General features: G+C 31.1%; 3 protein-coding genes across 7 annotated transcripts; 2 read left to right on the top strand and 1 right to left on the bottom strand.

Annotated features, from left to right (window-relative positions):
• The first annotated feature begins 51 nt into the window (after window positions 1-51).
• Window positions 52-11347, top strand: LOC100746253 (synaptic functional regulator FMR1). 5 transcript variants are annotated; one of them, XM_012381757.3, is made up of 14 exons: window positions 95-200; window positions 597-649; window positions 1391-1541; window positions 1634-1797; window positions 1896-2061; window positions 2190-2260; window positions 3861-3932; window positions 5828-5975; window positions 6123-6260; window positions 6333-6476; window positions 6566-6776; window positions 8724-8939; window positions 9201-9299; window positions 9461-11347. In XM_012381757.3, the coding sequence occupies exons 1-14, from the start codon at window positions 150-152 to the stop codon at window positions 9646-9648; spliced, it is 1872 nt and encodes a 623-aa protein (XP_012237180.1). In that variant the 5' UTR covers window positions 95-149; the 3' UTR covers window positions 9649-11347. The 5 variants fall into 5 exon arrangements, with proteins under 5 accessions (XP_003487031.1, XP_012237184.1, XP_012237181.1 ...); XM_003486983.4 differs by lacking the exon at window positions 3861-3932 and having other exon boundaries at window positions 52-200; XM_012381761.3 differs by lacking the exon at window positions 9201-9299 and having other exon boundaries at window positions 52-200; window positions 9465-11347.
• A 1463-nt stretch (window positions 11348-12810) lies between these two features.
• On the top strand, window positions 12811-22120 carry LOC100750027 (E3 ubiquitin-protein ligase RNF19A-like). The gene is made up of 13 exons (XM_003486931.4): window positions 12811-12962; window positions 14291-14517; window positions 14601-14743; window positions 14866-15055; window positions 15150-15461; window positions 15551-15695; window positions 15790-15926; window positions 16045-16142; window positions 20319-20517; window positions 20608-20803; window positions 20883-21048; window positions 21128-21501; window positions 21662-22120. Exons 2-13 carry the CDS (start codon window positions 14355-14357, stop codon window positions 21903-21905), a joined length of 2367 nt encoding a protein of 788 aa, XP_003486979.1. The 5' UTR covers window positions 12811-12962; window positions 14291-14354; the 3' UTR covers window positions 21906-22120.
• LOC100746132 lies at window positions 16422-19164 on the bottom strand. The gene is made up of 3 exons (XM_003486982.4): window positions 18488-19164; window positions 18098-18313; window positions 16422-18000 (listed from the first exon to the last, which is right to left on the bottom strand). The coding sequence occupies exons 1-3, from the start codon at window positions 18635-18637 to the stop codon at window positions 17047-17049; spliced, it is 1320 nt and encodes a 439-aa protein (XP_003487030.1). The 5' UTR covers window positions 18638-19164; the 3' UTR covers window positions 16422-17046.
• Window positions 22121-22443: the final 323 nt, after the last annotated feature.

Here is a 22443-nt window from a genome sequence, read left to right as displayed (position 1 = left end):
CACTGCACGAGACCGTCCAATAAAGTGGCTGCATCATGGAAAAGAGTTGTACGATTGGTGAACAACAAATTTGCAACCTCGAACTCGTGCAGCTGCCCGCTCGCTAGCATGCCTGCTGCAAAGGAGGCGAGCCGTCACACAAAAGCAAGATGGAGGATCTCACAGTCGAAGTATGCGGCGAAAACGGAGCATATTATAAGGTTCGTTCTGTGAAAAGTATACAAAAAACAGGGCGGAAGATCGAGGCCGTGGATAGACCAACTTACGGCCCGTGGCGCGGTTCTAATCTCACAAAAGAGACGCTCGTACTTCGCGAAAGCGCGGCCCTCAAATGTTCGCGAGGTAACGCGGCTTCCTCCGACGCCATGTCTCGTTTGACAGGGCGTGATTTTCGTCAGCATTTGATGTTGCGTTTCATCTCAATGTCCTACCGATTCATGAAAACGCATATCCTTCATACTGGAATTATAAAAACATTGCTCTTTATTGTACCCCGAAAGCATCGTGTTATATTGTATTTGAATGTCTTACGCCACTCGTTATACCTGTGATTCTTCAACGAATAAATTTCTACGTTTTATATCTTATTTTTTCAGGCCTTTGTCACAGATGTCTTTGAGGACGAGGTTCTGGTTACATTCGAAAATGAGTAAGTATGTTTTCCATTTCTTAGGGATAGTTTAGGTGCTAATATATCTGAAGGTTCACTCTAATATTCTGCTAATAACAGTGTAGTCTTCTGAGCAAAGGAATTATACTATTTTTATCAGCAATAGTAGGCCTAATATTTCTAATATCTGTGTCAACAGTTCTCAAAAATTGTATATTTTTTATGGATGTTATTTGCTGCCACTATTTTTTAGGCTTTTTCATATATCACTTTTCTTGTATGTTAATGATAAAAAGTATATTAAATATTCATAAATATTGTGAAATATACATAAAATTTAATGCAAAGGGTTATATCTATTTATACATATATAGTTATTATATATATATACAAGCTGTATATTTTTTCTTTGTTTCTTTCTTATGTGTAAAAACAAATAATTTTATTTTGAGTTTTAAATATATTAAAATTAATAATGTGTAAATATATCAAAGAATTATATTTTATTTTATTCTAAATTTGATACTATATGTAAAGGAAAACATAATACATTCATGACATCTATTAAACAAACAATAATGACAACAATAATGTTATTCTATGGAATTATAATTTTAACGTATAGATGTATATGTATAATATATATTTATATGAATAAAAAAGCTTCTATCAGAAATTATTTATAAGTGTATATCGTTTTTGTTAAAATTTTGATATTGTGTGATATTGTTTATGGATAATTAATGAATAATATTTAATGAAATATATTTCATATTCTAGCTGGCAACCAGAATCGAAATTTCCATTTGCTCAAGTACGTCTACCTCCAACAGATGTTCAGAAACCTGAATTTTCTGAAAACATGGAGATTGAGGTATTTTCTAGGTCCAATGAGCATGAAGCCTGTGGATGGTGGAAGGCCATTATTAAGGTTAGTAAAAAATTCTTTTAAGATATAATTTCAATGAAAAAATTTTTAAGTAATTTCACTTACAAGATTTTATACACTTAATTTTGTTTCAGATGAGTAAAGGAGGTTTTCAAGTAGTTGAATATTCGGGATGGGAATGTGCTTATACTGAAATTGTAGCTAGTGAACGACTGAGAGCAAAAAATCCTAATCCCCCCATTGATAAAAATACATTTCACAAGATCGAAATAGAAGTACCTGAAGATCTAAGAGAATTGTACGTAGCATGTTTAAAGACTATCTTCTTTTGTAGAAGATTAACATATATTGATCGCATGTACATTATATTTTAAACATCTTATTTAATGTACATAGTGCCAAAATGGAAAATGCACATAAGGAATTTCAAAAAGCGATAGGGGCGGCAGTGTGCCGATACGTGCCTGAACGGGGAGTATTGCTGGCCATCTCCCGTCATGAAAATTTACATCGTCACAGTAGCATGCTCCAAGAAATGCACTTTAGAAACTTATCGCAAAAGGTGAGTTACAAAATTGGATTTGGTCTTAAACAACTTGGTGATAATATAAAATGTACAAATTTCATAAAAACATATTTTGATATCACATATCTTTATATCTTACACAATATTTTACTTGTATATTGCAGGTATTGCTTTTAAAAAGAACAGAAGAAGCAGCACGTCAACTTGAGTCAACGAAGCTTCAAACAATTGGGGGGTAAGTAAAAAGATTAGAGTTGGTGTTGCAATTAAAAAAAATCTTGTGACATTTAAATACCTGCCCTTATCCATACACTGTCCTGGTTACCATCCTGTCTGTGGTTTGCATTTACTGGCAGAAAAATTCACAAGATTTCCAATCATTAATTAATATGTTTGCTTCAACATCATATAATTTTCATGAATGTTATGTAGTCACATTACAAATATTTATTATACATTTCCTCTAGTTTTCACATATTACAAGTGTGATTGTGTATAAAATATTTAATAAATTTTACATGCAACGTTTTCAAAGTTCATATAAATCTTTGTGTGTTAGTTATCTTATTTTACATACTTTTGCCAGTCACAAGAGCACGATGTGCATATAGTAATAAATTTGCACACAATGTGTTTTTTCATCTGTCTTTAGTGAATGTCACTTTGTGCTGACAAATTCTTTTGTTTATCTCATAATATTACTTATTACAAATAGATTAATGCTATGTTTTTCATTGTTTGCTGATTACAACCATTAGTTTACATGTAACATGATCAGATTAATTTAATTTAATCTACATAATAATACATTTTTTACAGTTTTAATTTTCTAATCATTGTGTTTATAAGACAATAAAAGCGTAATTTTTTCAATTATGTAAAAGAGTTTAGGAATTAATGGTTTGAAGGGACATCGAATAGCAACTTTCAGAATCTAATTTGCAATAAATGATTTTATCCATTAATTATGATTAAATAAAATCAAGATCATTTCTGATAATTAAATTTATGTACTATAAAGTACACATTAGATATGCATGTATTTGCAAACATATATACATGTACACACTTATTCGAAATGTCATAAAAATTTTTAATTATTTTTCCCGTCATATAGCGTACGTCATAATGAATTAATTTGAAACAAAATTCATTCAGCAAAATACTTGTACATTAATAATCATATAAAGAGTCACAAATATCTTTGTAGTTTTAGATGCTTTGCGTGTTCCTGCAGCAAACAATGTCATTATATGTTTCAGCTATTAATACATGTAATTAGGATAACTTTAAATTCTTTTTAAAGTTATCATTTCATACTTTCGAACGTTATAATTATTCTTAATAAAATTATATTTTTAGATTGAGATACACATACCTCCATACATTCAGATAACGGGTTTGTATAATTTTTCATTGATTGAATAATAATATTTAATGAATCTTAGGAAGTTAGTAGAAATTGGGGAGAAATCGTTTAATGCTAACACTGGATACTAATTCTTTTTTACACAGGTATGTCTATGAATGTCTAACATATAAAAGAAAAGACGCATAAAATGAATATGCAATGTTATATTTTATTTTCAAATTGTAAGTGTACTAACATACATATAAAAAATAGTACAATGCTTTAATATTATTTATGTCTCAGTATTAGTATAAGAATACTGTGAATAATTATTTCACATAAATATTCTGGAAAGCAAATTCATATAAAACTTCTCAAATTTATTAGTAAGGCGCAAACAGACAGAATGGCAGGGACATAGGATAGGGCCATCTTATATATGAATTTCCAATAAGTTACACCAAGAGTTTCTTTCTCATTTCAGCAAATTTAGATCTTCAAACTTTATATATCAGCGTGTCTCAGACTTTGAGGCAGGAGTGAAAACAAATTCAAGGTGAGATCACAGCAGCGTGGTTTAGATTTAAGTTTAGCTTACTGTATGATAAATCACACAGCTGCATTTTTCAAATGAAAAATGAAACTACACTATAAATGTGCATGCTTCGGCGTTGTGTAGATCATTCACTTAAACTCAAATGCTTTAAGTACACTGACATACAAAATTTATTGTTTATTTTTTCTACTTATTATGTGTTCTGTAGCAAAATTTTGCGTGGTTGATAAAATAGTAAACGAACATAAACGTGTAGCTGTGATCTGTTTTCTTTTTCTTTTTTCTTTTTTCTTTCTTTTTTTCTTTATATACATATATATATATATATTTATGTGTTTGGATAGAGTTTTAAGTTTATTAATTTATCTCATATCAGAAATTATATTCTAGCCTGCCAATGTTTGAGAAACACTGATATATTAAGTGTTTTGCACAAAGAACTGAATAAATGGTGGCTCTATCTAATATATTTCCAAATCTAAAGAATTTATAAAATTTCAATAAGGATTTTTAAGTAGAACAATATTTCATAATCAATGTGAAACTTTTATACATGAATAGTTATCATGTAGGCTATTATAATATTTTTAGTTTTATTTATGTGATATCACTTATGCATTCCATCTTCATTTATCAAACATCTACACAACTTATATTAGTTTTATAATCCTTCATGTTATATCATAGTTACGAAACAGTTTACTTATATAAAGTAAGAGATTTAATAGCAAATATTTTTCTAATTATATTAAGATAAACTTTCTTTAAATCAAAACAATTATATTGTCTGTTTTCGATTAAAAAATTATCTTTGCTTTGTTATCGTATTATATTGTTTTCAAGTACTATTCAAAACTTGACACATTATACTTGTTTTTATTGATATGATTTAGGAAATTGAATTGAACAGAAGAATAAAAGTTTTGTTATTAAGATTATTTATTTAAAGTTTTCAAAAATTTATATGTCAAATTAAATTTGTAATATATTTTAAAATACAATTCCGTTATTTTCATAAGAAAGATATGTATGCATGTCTTTTACAATGACTTCACTATGATTTTATTGTTTCAAATTGATATTCATATTATATTACTGTTTAATATAAACCATTTTATATACATACATATTTATTTATTATTACATCAAAATATATATAAGTATTTTGTATGAGTGTATGTATGCACACATATTATGTGTCATAAACAAATTTTTAAACATGTATTGCATGTTAAAAAGTCATAAATTCCGATTTCACCTTTACGTAATTTGTAGAAAATGTCCAAAAATCAAATTACTCTGGTGTTAGTATATCTAACAATAATTTTGAAATCTTTGCTTGAGTATCACTTTATTATAATTTGTAATATATATTATATGCATTTGATGCTACCTCATAATACATTTTTGTATTACTACTTTTATCTGCCAGAATGCAAGCCACTGACAGGAATTTAAATTTCATTAAAATATATTATGTTCATTATCACTGTATTGTAATGTAATAACATGTGCGCGTAATAATGTAAGACTGCATGTTACTAATGAAAATCTAAATTTTGCATTATTAAACATCAAAATTTGATTATACAATATTATTAGGATATATTAATAATATTCATATACATAACTAATTATTTATATGCTACATTATTATTATCCGCGGTTGATATCGATCAGAAACTTCATAGCAGTATTTAATCGATATTCATTAATTTAAAATATCATTAAACAAAAAATATTATTTTGAATTGTTCTATAGTAATTTAACATATGTATATTAACATATTATACATATATATATATATTATGGATTCTGCAATGTTTCAGTAGAAGAAGGTGCTTATTATACATGTTTAGAGCTAAATATATAAAACAAAATTTTGTTTTTTTAGATACACAGATGAATTTAATGTCCGGGAAGACTTGATGGGCTTAGCGATTGGTGCACATGGGGCAAATATTCAACAGGCAAGGAAGGTTGATGGAATTACAAATATAGAGTTAGAAGAAAATTCATGCACATTTAAAATCTATGGAGAGGTAAAAATTGAAATAAGTTTTTACTTTTCTTTCATCATTCCTTTTTATTACGTTATGTTTCATTTAATGAATTAAATTACTCAAGAATTATAAATTGTGAAGGTTCTGTACAAAAACGTAAAATGGTATATGCTTACCTAATTGCAGACACATGAAGCTGTTAAAAAAGCTCGTTCTTTGCTTGAATATAGTGAAGAATCTATACAAGTACCACGTGTTTTGGTTGGGAAGGTGATTGGAAAAAATGGTCGTATAATACAAGAAATTGTCGACAAAAGTGGTGTGGTAAGTACTGTATTAGCATTAATGTAATTTTTAGAATACTTATTATGTAATTCTAAATATTATAAATTTTAGGTACGAGTTAAAATAGAAGGAGACAACGAACCTCAACCAACGATTCCAAGGGAAGAAGGTCAGGTGCCCTTTGTTTTTGTTGGCACTGTTGAAAGTATTGCTAATGCCAAAATGTTGTTGGAATATCATTTGGCACATTTGAAGGTATAATGATGTAAAATATGTATATAATATATTGTAGATATTATTGTTTATTCACATATTTTTGTAATTTTGTGTTATTTGCTTTAAAGGAAGTAGAACAGTTGCGTCAAGAAAAATTAGAAATAGATCAACAATTAAGAAACATGCATGGATCAACTACAGGACCAATGCCCAACTTTCCTCCAACAAGACGAGGAATGAGTACAGGCCCAGAAGAAGGTGGTGGAGGTCGTGGAGGTCGTGGTGGTCAATCTCGTGGACGTGGTGGCAGGGGTAGGGCTCCCACCAGACACAATGCCGGTAATACTATTACTGACTATATCAACAATGTAGAGAACACACAAAAACGTAATGGCAGAAGCGGTGGACCCAACACGAGAGACAGTAGAGAACCCAGAGATTTTAAAGACAGAGGGCGCGTTGTCACAAAGTAACATTTGATAAATTGTTGAAGTTAAAATCAGTACTAGGATTATTACTATACAAGGTTTATAGTAGAAACTCATTTATTCGGATTTGGTGGGATGATTATTTGATCTGAATAAATGAAAATTCGAATTATCCGATATTCATCCCCGATATCATCTGTTTAACTTATTCAACACTCAATTCAATGCAAATATATTTTTTGTGTAACATACACGTAGCTTATCATACGTAATTTATTCCATCTTTACTACATAATAAACTATTTATTTTCTATAACCTGTTGAAAAATTGTATGTATTTAAATATTTCTTTACATCTAGAAACTGATAGATAAAATAAATTGCATATATAACTGTACATTAAAAAATGTTGCTTAAAAAGACAATTTTTTCTGGATTTATAAATATTTTCTAAGGAATTATTTTCATTTTATCTGTTGAGCCCAATAAATAAAATAATTGCTTAGGGATTCGGATAAACGAGTTTTTACTGTACTTTATTCTTGCAAATACCCATTAAATAATATATTTACAAGTTTCTTTACAACATTTAACAAATTAAAAATCTCAAAAATTTGTAAATGTATCAATATAAACATAGAAAACATCAAAACATATACAAAGAGTATAATTTTGTTCTTAATATATTACTTTATTCATGATTTCATGATGTTCAAATTAAATTTGGCCTCTATTAATAATTATTTACAGTTGTTAGTATCTTTCATTGTTTAATTATATAGATTTAAAACTATACTTGTTATAAAACCGTTTCAGCTATTTAGTTTTTCATTGTATATCGTTATTCGTAATTCATTGTTTTTGTCATAATTACTTTATATTGCCTCAGTTAATATCTATAGATATATCAACAATTCGCATTTGTAAACATGTCATTACATAGAACATGGAATTATAACATAATAGAAAATAACTACAACCATATGCATTTGCATGTTTGTGTTTAATGGAAATGCATGTAGTAGCTAAGTAACTCGCGGTGTATGATTCATTTGATTTATTGGTTATTTGACATAATAAATAAAGTACATAATATCGTTTTGTGTGCGAATTGTCTAATCAAATATTATATCTTAAGAGTAATTACTTTTTACGGATTAACAAGTATTTCGCCTCAAATTTATATATAACATGTACCTATATAACAACTTTTGAACCTTTCATTTAACTAAATAATACATTAAATGTAATTAACTTTAATTGCTTTTTAAACGTTAACAAAATTAAGTGTTATCTTAGCTATATTAGGTCGTTTGCAAATTGATAAATAAGAAATTAAGAAGCAATTATGTTATTATTCTTATTAAAAAATGTACTTATATACGTTTTATAATAAAATTTACCTTGTAAAATACTCCATGTGAATCTGATTTTTAACTTAGGAAATATTAGGTAGTAACAATCACATGAATTTTACAAATACTTTTAATTACATTAATGTAATCTAATAAAACTATCTTCTGTGATTTAATACTACACGCTAATATGTTAGTTTTGGTAAAAATTTGTACAAATTTATGCAAATATAAGTATATTTAACGGTAGAAGAAGAAATTAAAAAATTAGTGAGCTTGATTCCAAAGATGCCTCTTCACTCCCAATTAATACCCTTAGTTATTATAATGGGAAGCATCATTGCTAATGTGTTAAATGCTACATTGATCATCATCAACTACAAGTAAGGATACTAATCTTTCATCATTTCATTTGTTTTACAAAATCATTAAGATGTTTGTGTTCATCATTTTATGTTCAAGGTTTAACTTGATTTTTGTTATAAATATGATTTAATTTACAGGATTACGTCGAGATACGTTAGATGGTAGTGAAGACCGAGTAAGGGATCTACCTCCAAGAGGTGGTCATCAAGGAGGTACAGGCAATTCAGGGTACATGGGTGGTAGACAAGGTCGTCCTCCAACTCAACGTAGAGATCGTAGAGATGAACGCCGTCGAACAACCGATGATGAAGATACTGTCCTCGATAGTCAAGACGTTTCAAGCATTGATAGAGGTAACAATACTTTTCCGATAATATTGTATAACAGAACAGCCGTTTCGTCCTAAAGATTGGTAAAGTTCTTTGAGAGTGGCATGGATTGTGAAACAAACACTTGTGACCATCTAACACTAACAATATCAACGATGATTACTAATGCACGCTTACTAATGCGATATAGCTTTCTACGTAATCAATTCTATAAAAATTTGAATTTCAGTAATTCTTTTATATTACTTTATAAAAAGATGGTCACAATGGTTTGCGTATGCATAGAGTCTGTATCAAGTGTGGAGGGAGGACCTAAAGGCATGAGGCGAAGACGGCTTCGACGTTCTCGACAACGTAGTTCTACACCAACAAATAATCAAAAAGGTAATCACGTGAAATTGAAAAATTTAATTTGATATAATATTCCTTTAGGACGATCGGTTTAGATATAGTATAAGAGTTAAGTACAATATTAAATAAATGTTTTAGAATGAATATCGATATTTACACAGTAACACTCAGAGTTAATCTACATATTTGTTTAGGCAGCAATGCCGGCCCAGGAGACCAAGCATCTGTAACTAGTAAAGAAGGAACACCAGCAAATGACGTTTCTGCTTCTAATAACAGTTCCCAAGGGCCTAAAGGCCAAAGAGAATTACGGTCTCGCCATCCTCGTATGCAACAGAGCAATAAGCCTAAGGAAGCTCTGGTTAATGGTACCAGTGGCTAAATAACCATTATGATCGACAACTGCTACTTACATATAACACTACACCTGATGAGAGCTATTAACACCCAGCACATAACATGACGCATACCTACGCAAGGACTACACGATTATGGATCGCGACATGATTAGTCTACGCTCGTTGTTAAGACTGTTTGCTACCGATAAGAATATGACAATTGTTTAAGAAATCGTCATTCTCCTTAAACACATTTAAGGACACATATTAATATCCATGCATGGTTTAGTTTAATGATAGTGATTATGCTATCATGTTTGATATATGGATACATTCATTGGGAGATAGTAGAAGCATCTGGTAAAAAGGAATCCCCTGATTGTGAAACTGTGCCTCATTTTTATACCAAGCTCCCAACTTGTGTGACAGTAATTCGGATGTACTATAAAGTACTTCTTAATCACTTGAGAAATGATCTAATAATAGGCTGGATATTCGTGGCTCGTATGTCAATTATCAATTTGAATAATTTTCGCCTAGATATGTCGCTATATTTATGAAAAAATAACACAATACGTACAAAGATGCAGGATATAATCCATTTTAATAGATTTTCTTTTTGTTCCTCTTCTTTATTATTTCTTTCAACATTGCAATGATTGTTAGAAAATAATAAAAAAAAGTGTTAACATATTTTAATGTATGTTATGAGCAAAGGTACGTGTTTTGTGTTATTTTGTGTTCATATCTAAATGAAAAAACACAATAATTGAACATACCGGGTATAAAATATTTTGCGACAAAACTAGGACGAAACGTGATGTGGTGCAAGAAAAAGATGGATTCCATTGTTAGTTATAACAATGGTAGGTGGCAGCTGCATGAAGTCTTGGTTAAAAGGTGTTCCCAATGATGTTCCTTCTATTTACTTAACAAGATTGAGTTTTTTTTGGTTTACGATTATTAGTAGAGTTATTTAACAACACTAGGTTTTTATGTTTCAATACTGAGTGTTGATTAATAATACCATGAATGCTAAAATGACTTATTTGATTGTGGAAAAACACAAATGAGTGTACGCAGGAAGTCGGTTTTTATTTCCGGGTTCACTTTTCATGTAATTTAGTCTTTTTTTTTTTTATTACAGTCTAAGCATCTATATCAAATATTAGAATTTGATATGACGTTCGTTTCTGCATTGTTTCGCATGATTTAAAAAGAAAGTAAACGTATACTTAGTAATACCAATGTATGATGTGCCAGAGAAGGAATGATACATGTTTTATGATATCTAGCTGAAGTGCAGACTTAGCGCATACCTTTATTACTATAATACTACTTAGTCGAAATGTGAATGTCTGAACAAATACATTAGCTTTACTATACTAAGCTATAAAATAGATATGGCTAACTGTTTTAAATTGATTATCTGTCAATTTAAAACAGCTGCCTCTTCTTCCGGATATGACAACAACTAATCGGACATGTCTTAAGGATTTTGCAAAAACGCATGGCGGTTGATGCAACACATTGACACCTAACAAAACAGCTGCCATTTTATCTGAATATTCTTATGGCAGCCAAAAAAACTGAGACATCCCCCAACTTGCTTGTTTCAGATACATTTGTATTGATTGCAATTTGTGCATAATTTAAGAATAAAACATTTCTGTACATAGAGCGGTCATTAGTACGATGAACCACAATTTTTTCGAAACATTGATAATCGTTTTTTAATCTTAACAGTCGTTTTAAACTACAATCTTCATCCCTATCCTTAACTTCCATAACATATCCATTATTAAAAATAATGACTATTACGCTTAATCTTTGTTATGAAGCTTTTAAAATATTTATAGTCTGAAAATGTTAACATCTAATTACTAGTTCTATTTATAATGACAAAAAATATTAAGAAATATTAAAAATACATAAGAGAAATAATTTCTACATTAATTTAAAGCACTAAGTAACAATCGCTTAATTTATACAAGATTTGCAACTTTTAGCGTTACTTAATTACATGAAAGTTTTGGATAAAAACGAATAAAACTATACTAGAACTGATTTATATATTTTTAAAATTTGTATATATCTAATGTTGAGGAAATCGTCTAATTTCAAATTATCAATTTTTATGGAAAAAGATAAAAATCAGGATATTATCTTTTGTAATAGCTCTTAGAGAAATATATGGTATTATTATCATATAATAATTTATCATAAGTATGATTTGCTTCTGTAAAAGAAACAAAAATATATTTCTTCATCATACAGAAATTTAACATATGATACAAGATTTAAGTTGCATTAGTTGAAAAAATTTTTGTGTGATCTCAAAACCATATATGCCTACTAATAAATAAACTTATTGCAAATTGCAAGTAAATATTATAATATTTACAAGTACAAACAAAATAAATTTTTATGTTGTTATGAACTGTTGTATTTAAATTCATGAATATACATATAATTTTAAACAAAATGAATTTTAAACTTAAACAAATTCATAAAATATATTTCTAAACTATATTAATTATTGAACATAATCTTTAATTGATTAAAGTGTTAGGAATAAGGAACTAATAAAAGTCAAAATACACGTAATACAAATAAGCATAAATTCCATTACTGATTCAGAAAATCAAATAATATAGCAGCTACTGTTTATATATTAATTTTCTATCTTTATATCAGTAAATAGCTAACATATACTTCTGACTGAAATATATAATCATATGTTAAAAGATATGAAATTAATGTTACTATTTATAATAGCTTGAAAATTAATATTCAGATAAATTAACTCATCAATATTATTAATTACTAAACAAATAGCATATAATAAAGAATTTTAAATAATTGTTAAATAACAGTTTCACAATCTAGTATTGAGGTGTATAAACTGTGCTTTTATAAATATTTTGCGTGAAATAAGAAAATATTCATATTTGTGCATACATAGTATTAATGTTAAAGAATGAAATATTTAATTATTTTCTAATTACTTTTTATTCATATAGAATTCACAAAAAGTATATAGTAATAATTACAAAATATACAAATAATATTAATTTAATCTGATTAAACTTAAGATTTTTTATTTGAGCGGTGTTATATCAAATGTTTTCAGGCAGAGGCGCTGTATGTTCATTTCTATATTTCGCTCATTGTATCCCTCATCTAAATTATATGTAAGGTAAGTCTTTAGTCAGAAGCCGTCAGCTGTTGTGTCAAGTGAACATTCTTAACCAACAAAATAGGTGAAACTTACCAATAGTGTGTAATTCTAATTGTGAATCTATTATTAGTTACTAAACGTGGTGTAGATTTGAAAGTATTTTTTAACAGGAACCAGGTACGTTTATACGTTATTTAGAATGACTTTAGTTGGTTTTTGCTCACAGACTTTTCACACCTGTATTAATGCTAGTCATCTATGTATAAGATTTCTCGATATACAGTTCAAATGTGTTTTTTTGTATTCATTTTTTATTTAATTTAAAGAATAAGGTATTTTATTCTATTTAAAATGACTATAATGTTTTTGTTTGAGAAAAAATAGAGTTTAATTATCATACACATTATATATATTTTATAGTATGTATATACATATACATATACATTCACATATATATACACATATATAACATATTCGTGCATTGTATATATATAAATGTGTATATATATATATATATATACACATTTTATATATATATATACACATTTAAGCTATTACAAATGGCGATTATTTTGCATTTCGTACTAAATTTACATTAACATTATTTATAACTGTATTTATACTCGGGAAAAGGTTATCTTTTCATAAATTTACAAATTTGTTAGATAAATCGAGTTAAAATATAGTATAAAACTTGTATTAAGTAATTTTCTATATCTTATGTGTTAACATGTTAATGCAATCTGTGGAATATACATATAATCGATTTATAATACTATTAGAGAGATTTGTATGGTGTGTTACATGTCGAATCATATATCGTTTCTTAAAATGCTATGTGAATTGGACATAATTCACATAATTTATACATTTGGATTCGGACGTTCGATAAAGGATAATTATAATCGTATAACGGTATGGTATATGATTTATTAAGTTAAGGTTAAACTGTACAGGTCGAGTAATCGAACCTTACATGCTAAAATATTTCATGGTACATACATAAAAGATTTCGAAATGCTGATTATTTATGCTCTTCATGAACATGGAGAAATCGTAATTGATGACAACCGCTTTGATAGACTGTATAATTCCTTTTTTAGTGAAAGTAGTAAAGAAAATGTACATACAAAATTGAACGTAAAGAGAATTTATTGAGAACGTTACGTATTAATAAATTTATATGAATTATAAATGATTGACACTAATATACAAAAATTTTGCCCAAAATAATTTTTATGATAATTAATTCGAAAACATTAGAAACGTAAGAACCTTATGTGTATTTAAATACGATCGATATAATAACATGTAATACATACTACACGTGCGCCTATGACGTAAAATATAATCGCTTGTAAACGGTATGTTTGATACGTTTGTATTACGATATACATTTTTATTTTCAATATTAAGCATTGTATAATATGTGATAGAAGATATATATCATGGTGATATATATGAAGTCCTATTATATTTACTTCTTTTCCCATTATTTACTACAGATTGAGTTACCTTAATCGCGTGACACAAAGAATGAGACAGTAGTGACCTATAATACTATTTAAGATGTTTAAAGAAAATGATAACAGTTCTGGAAGCTGTAGCAGTACAGTCCCTAGACCACGAAGAATGTTAGCGCGATTTTCTTTACGTCGATTATTATATTCAAGCCCACTTATTGGACGACGAATTGTGAGAACACCTAGTTCAAGTAACAGAAATACAAAAAGTATGAAGTGATATTTGATCTGAAATAAATATCGTAGATAAAATACAGAATAAATTATTCTTGAGAATGAATTATTTTTCTAGCAAAAGATCCAATTGGTGGCAAGATCACAGATGTTGAAAAAGGAGAAGCTAGAGTAAGTAATGGTTCAAGCCATTTTCAATTTCAAAACATAGATCTACAACGTGCTTCCAGTAAAGGCTCAGTACTTTCTTCTGCCGGAAAGGTATTTATAGAATATGTACTTGCAATGAAATTCTTAGAATTGAATTTCTATTAGATCTTGATTATATTAGTTGTTTGATAATTTTAAATGATATCCAGGTTACAAAATAAATATTATTTCAGAGTAGTGAAAGTGGTTTAATGGAATGTCCTTTATGTTTGGCTGAATTGCCTGTGGAGTTCTTTCCTGTTGTTCAGTCTTGTCATCATCGCAGTTGTTACGATTGCTATCAACAATATCTTAAAGTTGAAATTTCTGAATCTAGAGTTAACATAGCATGTCCTGAATGTTCAGAACCAATTCATCCAAATGGTAAATGCATTTTTCTGATAAAAGTGATGTAAACTTCTTACTATTATTTACTACTTATTTATTACTATTATTTACTGAATTTATTTTTTTATAGATATTCGAATGATCCTAAATGATCAAACGCAATTGGAAAAATATGAAGATTTTATGGTACGACGAGTGCTTGCTGTAGAACCTGATGCGAGATGGTGTCCTGCACCAGATTGCAGCTTTGCAGTTATTGCTAGTGGTTGTGCTTCGTGCCCAAAATTACGTTGTGAACGACCAGGATGTGACTCTTATTTTTGTTACCATTGTAAAGCACGTTGGCATCCTAATCAAACATGTGATGCTGCCAGAGCTCAACGTACTCAATACTATGAACGAAGTTCATCTCTCAGTTTCAGTCAAAGTGATTCACAACATAGTATGTGTTCTTTATATTTAAAGATTTCAGAATTAGAGAATCCTGAAATTCTAAGATAACACGTGTTTTTGCATAAACTGTATCCACAGAAGATGACGTCAAACCTTGTCCAAGGTGTCAAGTCCTTATTGTTAAAATGGATGATGGTAGTTGCAATCACATGGTTTGTGCTGTTTGCGGTGCCGAATTTTGTTGGTTATGCATGAAGGAAATCAGTGATCTTCATTATTTAAGGTAAAGTTTATCCGAGTTATTTATCTCCATATTTATTTTTATGAAATATTATTTTTATAATTCTTAATTTTTCCAATTTTTCATTTAATTGCAGTCCTTCTGGTTGTACCTTTTGGGGTAAAAAGCCATGGTCTAGAAAAAAGAAAATACTTTGGCAACTTGGAACCTTAGTGGGAGCTCCAGTTGGAATTGGTCTTGCTGCTGGAATAGCTGTACCTGCTATGATTATAGGTTCGTACATTATGTTTTTCATATTTTAATGTTAAACCGAATGTGATATATTTATAAATATATCTTTCGGACAAAATTTTGCGTAACTTTATATTTGTATAAGTATGTTTTGTTATAGGTATTCCAGTATGGGTGGGAAAGGAGCTGTATACAAGATATGAGAAAGATAACAAACATAAGAGGAATGCTTTTATTGTTGGAGGAGTAACTGCATCTGTAAGTTAAAATCTTATTTTTCATATTTGTACATAATTGATTTTCTTCAAAAGTATATATATATATATATATAATATCATCAGATGATAGATAAAGTATCGAGTGTCTTACAAAGTAGTATCAATGTAAATTTACAGATATTTTTTTTTAAATTATCAAAGTAAGATATTAAAAAATTTATTAAATTTATTAACTTATCGTAATAAAACTACTTACTTATTTACACATATATGGATATTGCTTAGGAATTACTTTTATGTTTGAAAATCATTGTACAAATTCATGACAACATCAAAGTATATTTTATTTATATAGTTTGTACAAAGAAATGGAATAATATAATTATTGCGTATGTGAATTAGCAGTAACAGAATGTCGGTCGTATAGCCGTAATAGTAATTGCGGGAAGAAATTTTGATAAAAGAACAAATTCAAATCAAACGATTGTTATATTTAACAGGCTCGTGGAGGAAAATGTTACTCCTGACTTAAGTTATTTGTTATGGCACGTATTAGCAATTCTTTTACATTTCGAGTCACTTTTAATTTTAAAACTTCATACAATGTTTATTGATATTCTGTTTGCTGAACGTCCTTACTAAATTATAGGTGTACATATCGAAAGAACAATTCAATATCGGAATATTTTTAAACATAAGAGCCTAACATCAATTCTATCTCCACCACGTTAACGAACTTTAACGTGATTTCGATTCCGCAATTACATAATTATCGACACAAGCCCTGTTGCTTGAGATGTATTACGTTAATCGCAATCGTAACGTCAATGGCAGACGAATCGAGCTGTTGAACAATCAGTTCTATAACTTTTGCTTCCTCGATTTACATTTCGCGTAGAAGTATTAATTCGCTGCAACACTATCATAGGCAGTAATAATGCTGACTAAGGGTCGTTTTCGCTATTAGCAATCGCAGTCTCATCTGTAAGTACACCTTCACTATGAAGGTCTTTTAAAACGTCGATCAAGCGTTGTTCTGTATCTGCATCGCCTAAAGCAACATCTACAGATCCAATACAGAGTAAGAGAGCGAGGAGTTGCGATCGCCTATAGTCCTTATTTAAGTCTTCTCTCGTGTAGCCCAAATCTTTCGGAATGTCGACGCCGAGACGAGAACACGTCCCAATTAGTGCCTCCCAATAGATATCAAGGAAGGTTTCTGTATGTTTGCGACGTAATTCGGTTGGCAATGAACTTACTATCAACAGAGCAATGTCGTTAGTCGGTCTACTATAGGTAACCATTTGCCAGTCGAGGATGCAGCATTCAAGGCCAGATGGTCCTTCCTTGAAAAGTAGATTATTACACCAGAAATCTGTGTGCGTGATCAAGGCTAACGGCCCTTCTGGCGCAAGGAGTGCAGATATTATATGCTTAGTTCTAGGTCGTAGTACAAGTAGGGCCTCCAGTATCGCTTCTAATCCTGGCGTGCTTTTCAAAAATTTGGCAAGTTGTGGTAAACCACGCTCAACCAGTTGTTGATACGAGTCCGTTGCCTTTGCTGTTTGGAAGAGGAATGGATAACGTTCGGACAGAGGCTCTCCCTCGACGACTTTCATTGCCAGAGAATGCGCGTGTATGCGTGCTATAGCATCTAATGCGACTTTAGTTTGATCGTATGTCATTCCTTCGCGAAATTTGATATTTCGAAAATCAGAATCGCGAAGATCGTGCAGTACGAGAATAGAATCTGGCGTTGTAGGATTGTCGTCTGATTCATCAGCTGGTGTGTAATGTGCATGATAACAGACTGGAACTGACAGAAGGATTTCCTCGTCCGATTTATTTTCCTGGGATGCTAGTTGCTTCTTTTGAAATTCTTTCAGATCAGGCATGACCTGATATAAATAGAATCCAAGTTATTATTTATTGGATAGAACAATTTAAGATTGACGTAGCAACAGCATGGTAGCATTATATTAATTGATTGCTTACCTGTGTGTAAAATTTAATTTCCCGAAGATCGAATTGGCCTTCGATAACAAAGAAACGACTGAACGCATCTTTTGGAAGCTCTTTCACGATAAGTGACAGGTCTTGCGTGGTATTTGTGTCGTTCAACACGTACTTGATTTTAACACGAATTATAGCACTGAGCGCGCTTTCATTACTCATACAGCCCGGACTTACGTTACATTCGGTTATTGTGACCTGTGTACATGACGGGTTAATTTGCAAGCAATTCAAGAATACTTGGTACGCTACATCTTCAAATGTGTTGCATTTTCATTGCTAACAAAGCATTTATAGGCTGCTTAAATGACGCCGTATAAAAATCGCTACAGGCAACTGTTAACTGTAAATCATAGTTTCTACCGAACTAACCGGTTCTTTGTGAAATTCCCTTAGGATACCACCAAGCCACTCCTTGTCAATCTCTGGTTCTGAGATAATCTGCTTCTGCTCCTCTCCGCAAGATGATTCTTCCGTATCTTCCCAATCCCAGTCGGTGTCTTCCCAGTCCCAATTCGCCATGGTTTCCTTTCTTCTGATTTTATCTCTGTCTCTTAATCTCTCTTTCCTTTTATTTATTCGATTAACACTAATGACAGTCAATCGACGATATCAGTGTTGGCGGGATCGATGGAAGGAAAACGGGAAAGAAAAAACAGATGAGGGATGTATGTGTATCGTGGTTGTAACGTTTCGCGTGTCTACTGTCCCCAATCAATGCCAATAAACTACATGTACACTCTCGTGAACGGTAACACATGCAGGACGGTGCCTATTTGACTGTTCACATCGGAGCGCACGAGTCTGTCATGTATGTGGAGGCTTCGTGAAATCACCAGTAATGAATGGATTCGTCGCGTGTCCCTTCTACTTCCTGTTACGCCGTTCGGTCCTTGAATGTTCGGGCCGGCGTACTTCGGCGCCCGTTCATCGAGGCTCGTAGTGTCCACGGCGCGACACACCCTTGGCGCAGAGCACCGACCGACTTCCCGATCCCAACACTCGATTTGTCAGACCGTTTTGCGATCGTGGTGTAGTATGGTTCTTAAAGTACCGACTGACACGATGCACGTTCCATCGTCAGCCACCTAGGTGGATGCAGGCCGCAGGGTGGGACAGAGAGGATCTCCCATGCGCGCACTCCTACCGTCGCGGCGATCAATATCCTTCCTTCCGCACCTCCCACACTTTCTGCTCGCCATGCACTTTCTCTGTCTCCTGTTCCGCTATCTCGCGTTCTCTTCTATGCTCCATGGAAATCTAGAAAACAGATCACCGTGTGTCAGTAATCTTTTCCCTCATCATGGCACCTTACCTTATACGACTGTCCCGAGATACATTTATATTATTACCATGTTTTACTTTCAATGGTATTTCATACTATTTTTTCTATATTTTACAGAACATAGATTATAGGTTGATCGGAAATTGCTTTTTCTTTTCTCTCTTTTCTTTTTTTTTTGTTTTTTTGTTTTTGAAGGTGATGTGTGTATTAATTGCCCGAGAGTATGCAAAGCACGATGCAGAACATATTAAAATAATAAATGCCTTTGAATAGGCAATTCTATATTTGCTTTTGTTTTTCTTTCATTATGATTGTTTACAGTTGTATTAAATAAAAATGCAGTATGTTATACTAAAAAAGCGATCCGTGTTAATGGTTTACGTTCTTTCCTATTTTCGCGAGCATACATTGAAAGGGACTTGTGAAGTACATCTGAAACATTCCCTTAATTACTGTGTTAATTATGCAGCGTACATACAGAAACTTCCGGCAGCTTAAAACCGCACAATACTAGATCAACTGCAGTCCGAAGTTTTCGATACAGTTGCAGCTTTTACATTTTTGTTAGCCGATACCTAATGGCAATTTTATCGCGTAACTTTACGTACTTAAATGTATCTTTTCGTTTTCTTAATATTATTACTTATCTATTCATAATTAATTCCGATCTAATAGTTATACGTTTTTTTTTTATTTATTAAGTCCCCCGCCCCAAAATTCAAGAGTAAAGAGTTTTATTGCTTCATATTATCTTTTTTTCTTTTTACATAAAATTCTCATATTATAAATTTACTAATTCTATAGTACATAAGATTTTAAGTTTAATTTGTAGAAACTTTATAAAATTTGAATCTCTGTAAGTCTCAATAAAAGTTCGAACAAGAGCCACTACTCATAATTTATCTACCATCGTTACAGGTTTTAGTATCACCCATATTGGCAGGATTGGCCGTAGGTATTGGTGTACCCATTTTATTATTTTACGTTTATGGTGTAGTCCCCGTTTCTCTTTGTCGAAGCGGAGGTTGTGGTGTCTCAACAAATGGTACAGGGGTGCGATTTGATTTCGATGACGAAAACGAGCTTATGGGTTCATTGAGTGTCCGCAACGGTGGAGGTAAATGCCTAAATAATTCAAATTTTAACATCAAGTATAGATTGAGTAATTTAGAGGATTAGATAATTCAAAACATAATCTTTATTGTAGATGCAGCATCGATAGATGTTGCGAGTCATCGCGGCGGTAATCCTTCGATAGGAGAAGCTTCCCTTTCATTAGGTAGTGGAAGTCATTTAGAAAAATTAGGTCGTGAAAACGATCGCGAAAGTGCCAGTAACGTAGCTGTCGCTGGTACCAGTCTCGCAGGAAGTATAGCTTCTAGTGTTTTACCAGGAGGTCAGAGGTAAGAGACTCTTTTTGTATTTATACAATTTTCAATTATTAGTTACACATTAGTAGTTACTATTATATTTAAAAAATAGATTGGAGGTTCAAGCGGATGTGACGTCTACCCAACGATTCAGTTTATGTAGCGAAACAGCATCTGCGGCAACCAGTTTATCAGAAAAATCTGTGAACGCATCTATTGCTTTGGATGACGGCGCAGCTTCTACGAGAGCTCTAGCAGGCTCTGTTCTAAATTTTAAAGTATCTCGCTCTTCTTTAAAAGTATTATTGCAAACGATCAGTACTTCAGTTATGAATTTTAATTATATCGATTGTTCAGATGGATGGAAGCTCAATCAGCGGTGGTAGAAGCACAGAAGGAGAACAAGGGACAAGCTCTGTTGCAGGAGGTCATATGGATTCAGCAGGTCAAGCTACATCTTTGAGTTCCCTCGAAGAAGTAGCGCCTGGTTTAGCGAAACGTGCTCGGCGCAAGCCGACGTTAGATCGCCAGTGCAGTGATTCCAGTAATTGGACCGTTTGTGGAGAAGACGAAGGTTCCGAACGTGTCAGATTCGATGATCATGTTAGTTTCATTGAAGCAGATCAAGAAGGAATTGTTAATACGTGTGGAGTGAATAGTCGAACTTCCGGAAGACGTACTAAACGTACTAAAGAAACAGAACAAGACGCAAATACTCAAAAGAGTACAAAGTATGACAAAATTTAGATTTTTCAAAATTTAACTCACTGCTTTTCGATGTTCTTGATTATCTACAATCTTCTCGTTTTAATATTGCAAGGCACTGGGTTAATTAGAAGATTTTGAGAACTACAATATTTTTACATGTATAATGTCCATTTACTTTTTCAGGAATTCTAACAATGAATCAAAGGCTGATTTGGCAGATGACAATGTATCGTGGGAACGGGTTAACGTTGCCACTTTGAGAAATGTATTCTTCCATAATTCTACAACATCTACAGATCGCGAGAAGCGATTGTCGGTGATAGAAGAACCGTCTCCTGTAGTGGTACAGAATAACGGTGCTCGTTTCTTCACGCCTTCTGACAAAGGCTGTAGCATAAATAATATGGAAGACAATTTACACTCTTAAAGGAACAAAGACTGAGCATTTATGTAATAATGTACATGCGTCCTTTAAATACAAGACACACAGATGCGTATTCACATACAGTGGCAATCAAAAATGTACACACGCTAGTCTTATAAGGAAATGATACAAGTTCTCAACTGATTGATAAAGATTAGGCGATTACAATTACAAATTCAACCAACTAACTAAAATACAAAACTTTATTTTTTCATTTATATTAATTAATTGAAATTAATTTCTATTTTAATTTTAATTCAAAGCTTATTATTTATACTAGAAATTGTAATATCAATTATTTAACTACATGTTTCCTCGATCCTTTTAATTTTATATTTTTGTGAATGCAATATGTTTTTAATTGCAATATTATTTTGATGCAATATTTATAATTTTGCACTTGGATAATGTTTTTAGAATTAGAATTTTTAATTAATTTTTCGTTTTTTCTTATTAATAATTTTAATTTGTGTGGCATATTTATTAAATTATGCTATTTCTCATGAATACCTGAGAGGGTGTTTTAATATGCTGCTAGATT

The sequence above is a fragment of the Bombus impatiens genome, unplaced genomic scaffold (assembly GCF_000188095.3).
Source record: "Bombus impatiens unplaced genomic scaffold, BIMP_2.2 scf_0135, whole genome shotgun sequence".
Lineage (NCBI taxonomy): Eukaryota > Metazoa > Arthropoda > Insecta > Hymenoptera > Apidae > Bombus > Bombus impatiens.
The sequence above is the reverse complement of the archived record's forward strand: the minus strand, read 5'-3'. Positions and strand labels throughout refer to the sequence as shown.